At 62.7% G+C, this 271-nt stretch overlaps 1 protein-coding gene across 1 annotated transcript in view; it reads right to left on the bottom strand.

The window, feature by feature from the left end:
* Positions 1-226, bottom strand: part of AHDC1 (AT hook, DNA binding motif, containing 1) — a gene marked incomplete at both ends in the record, with an annotated part of 988 nt that extends 762 nt beyond the window's left edge. Inside the window, 1 exon segment of the mRNA XM_009709182.1 lies at positions 1-226. This exon segment is cut by the window's left edge and continues 530 nt beyond it. Within this exon segment, the coding sequence (XP_009707484.1) occupies positions 1-226 (226 nt within the window).
* Positions 227-271: the final 45 nt, after the last annotated feature.

The following is a 271-nucleotide window of genomic DNA, read 5'->3' on the forward strand; positions in this document are numbered from 1 at the left end:
GCATCAGCTTCTCCAGGCGGGAGAGACTGGACTGGCCCTCGCTGGAGGAGGCTTCGCTGTTGGCACGCCGGTAGCCGGCCGGCTGGTTGAACTGGGTGCTGTCGGAGGAGGACTCGGAGAAGGTCTCTGAGACCGTCTGCTGCTTGGCTTTCTGCGGGGTGTAGTTGGAGATGTCCAGGATGACGTTGGGCTCGTTGAGGTGGCACTCGAAACCCGGGTTGTAGAGCTGGCTGAAGGCCTCCGAGCTCCAGTCCAACCCACCGTAGCCTTG

The sequence above is a fragment of the Cariama cristata genome, unplaced genomic scaffold (assembly GCF_000690535.1).
Source record: "Cariama cristata isolate BGI_N322 unplaced genomic scaffold, ASM69053v1 scaffold37281, whole genome shotgun sequence".
NCBI classification, from domain to species: Eukaryota; Metazoa; Chordata; class Aves; order Cariamiformes; family Cariamidae; genus Cariama; species Cariama cristata.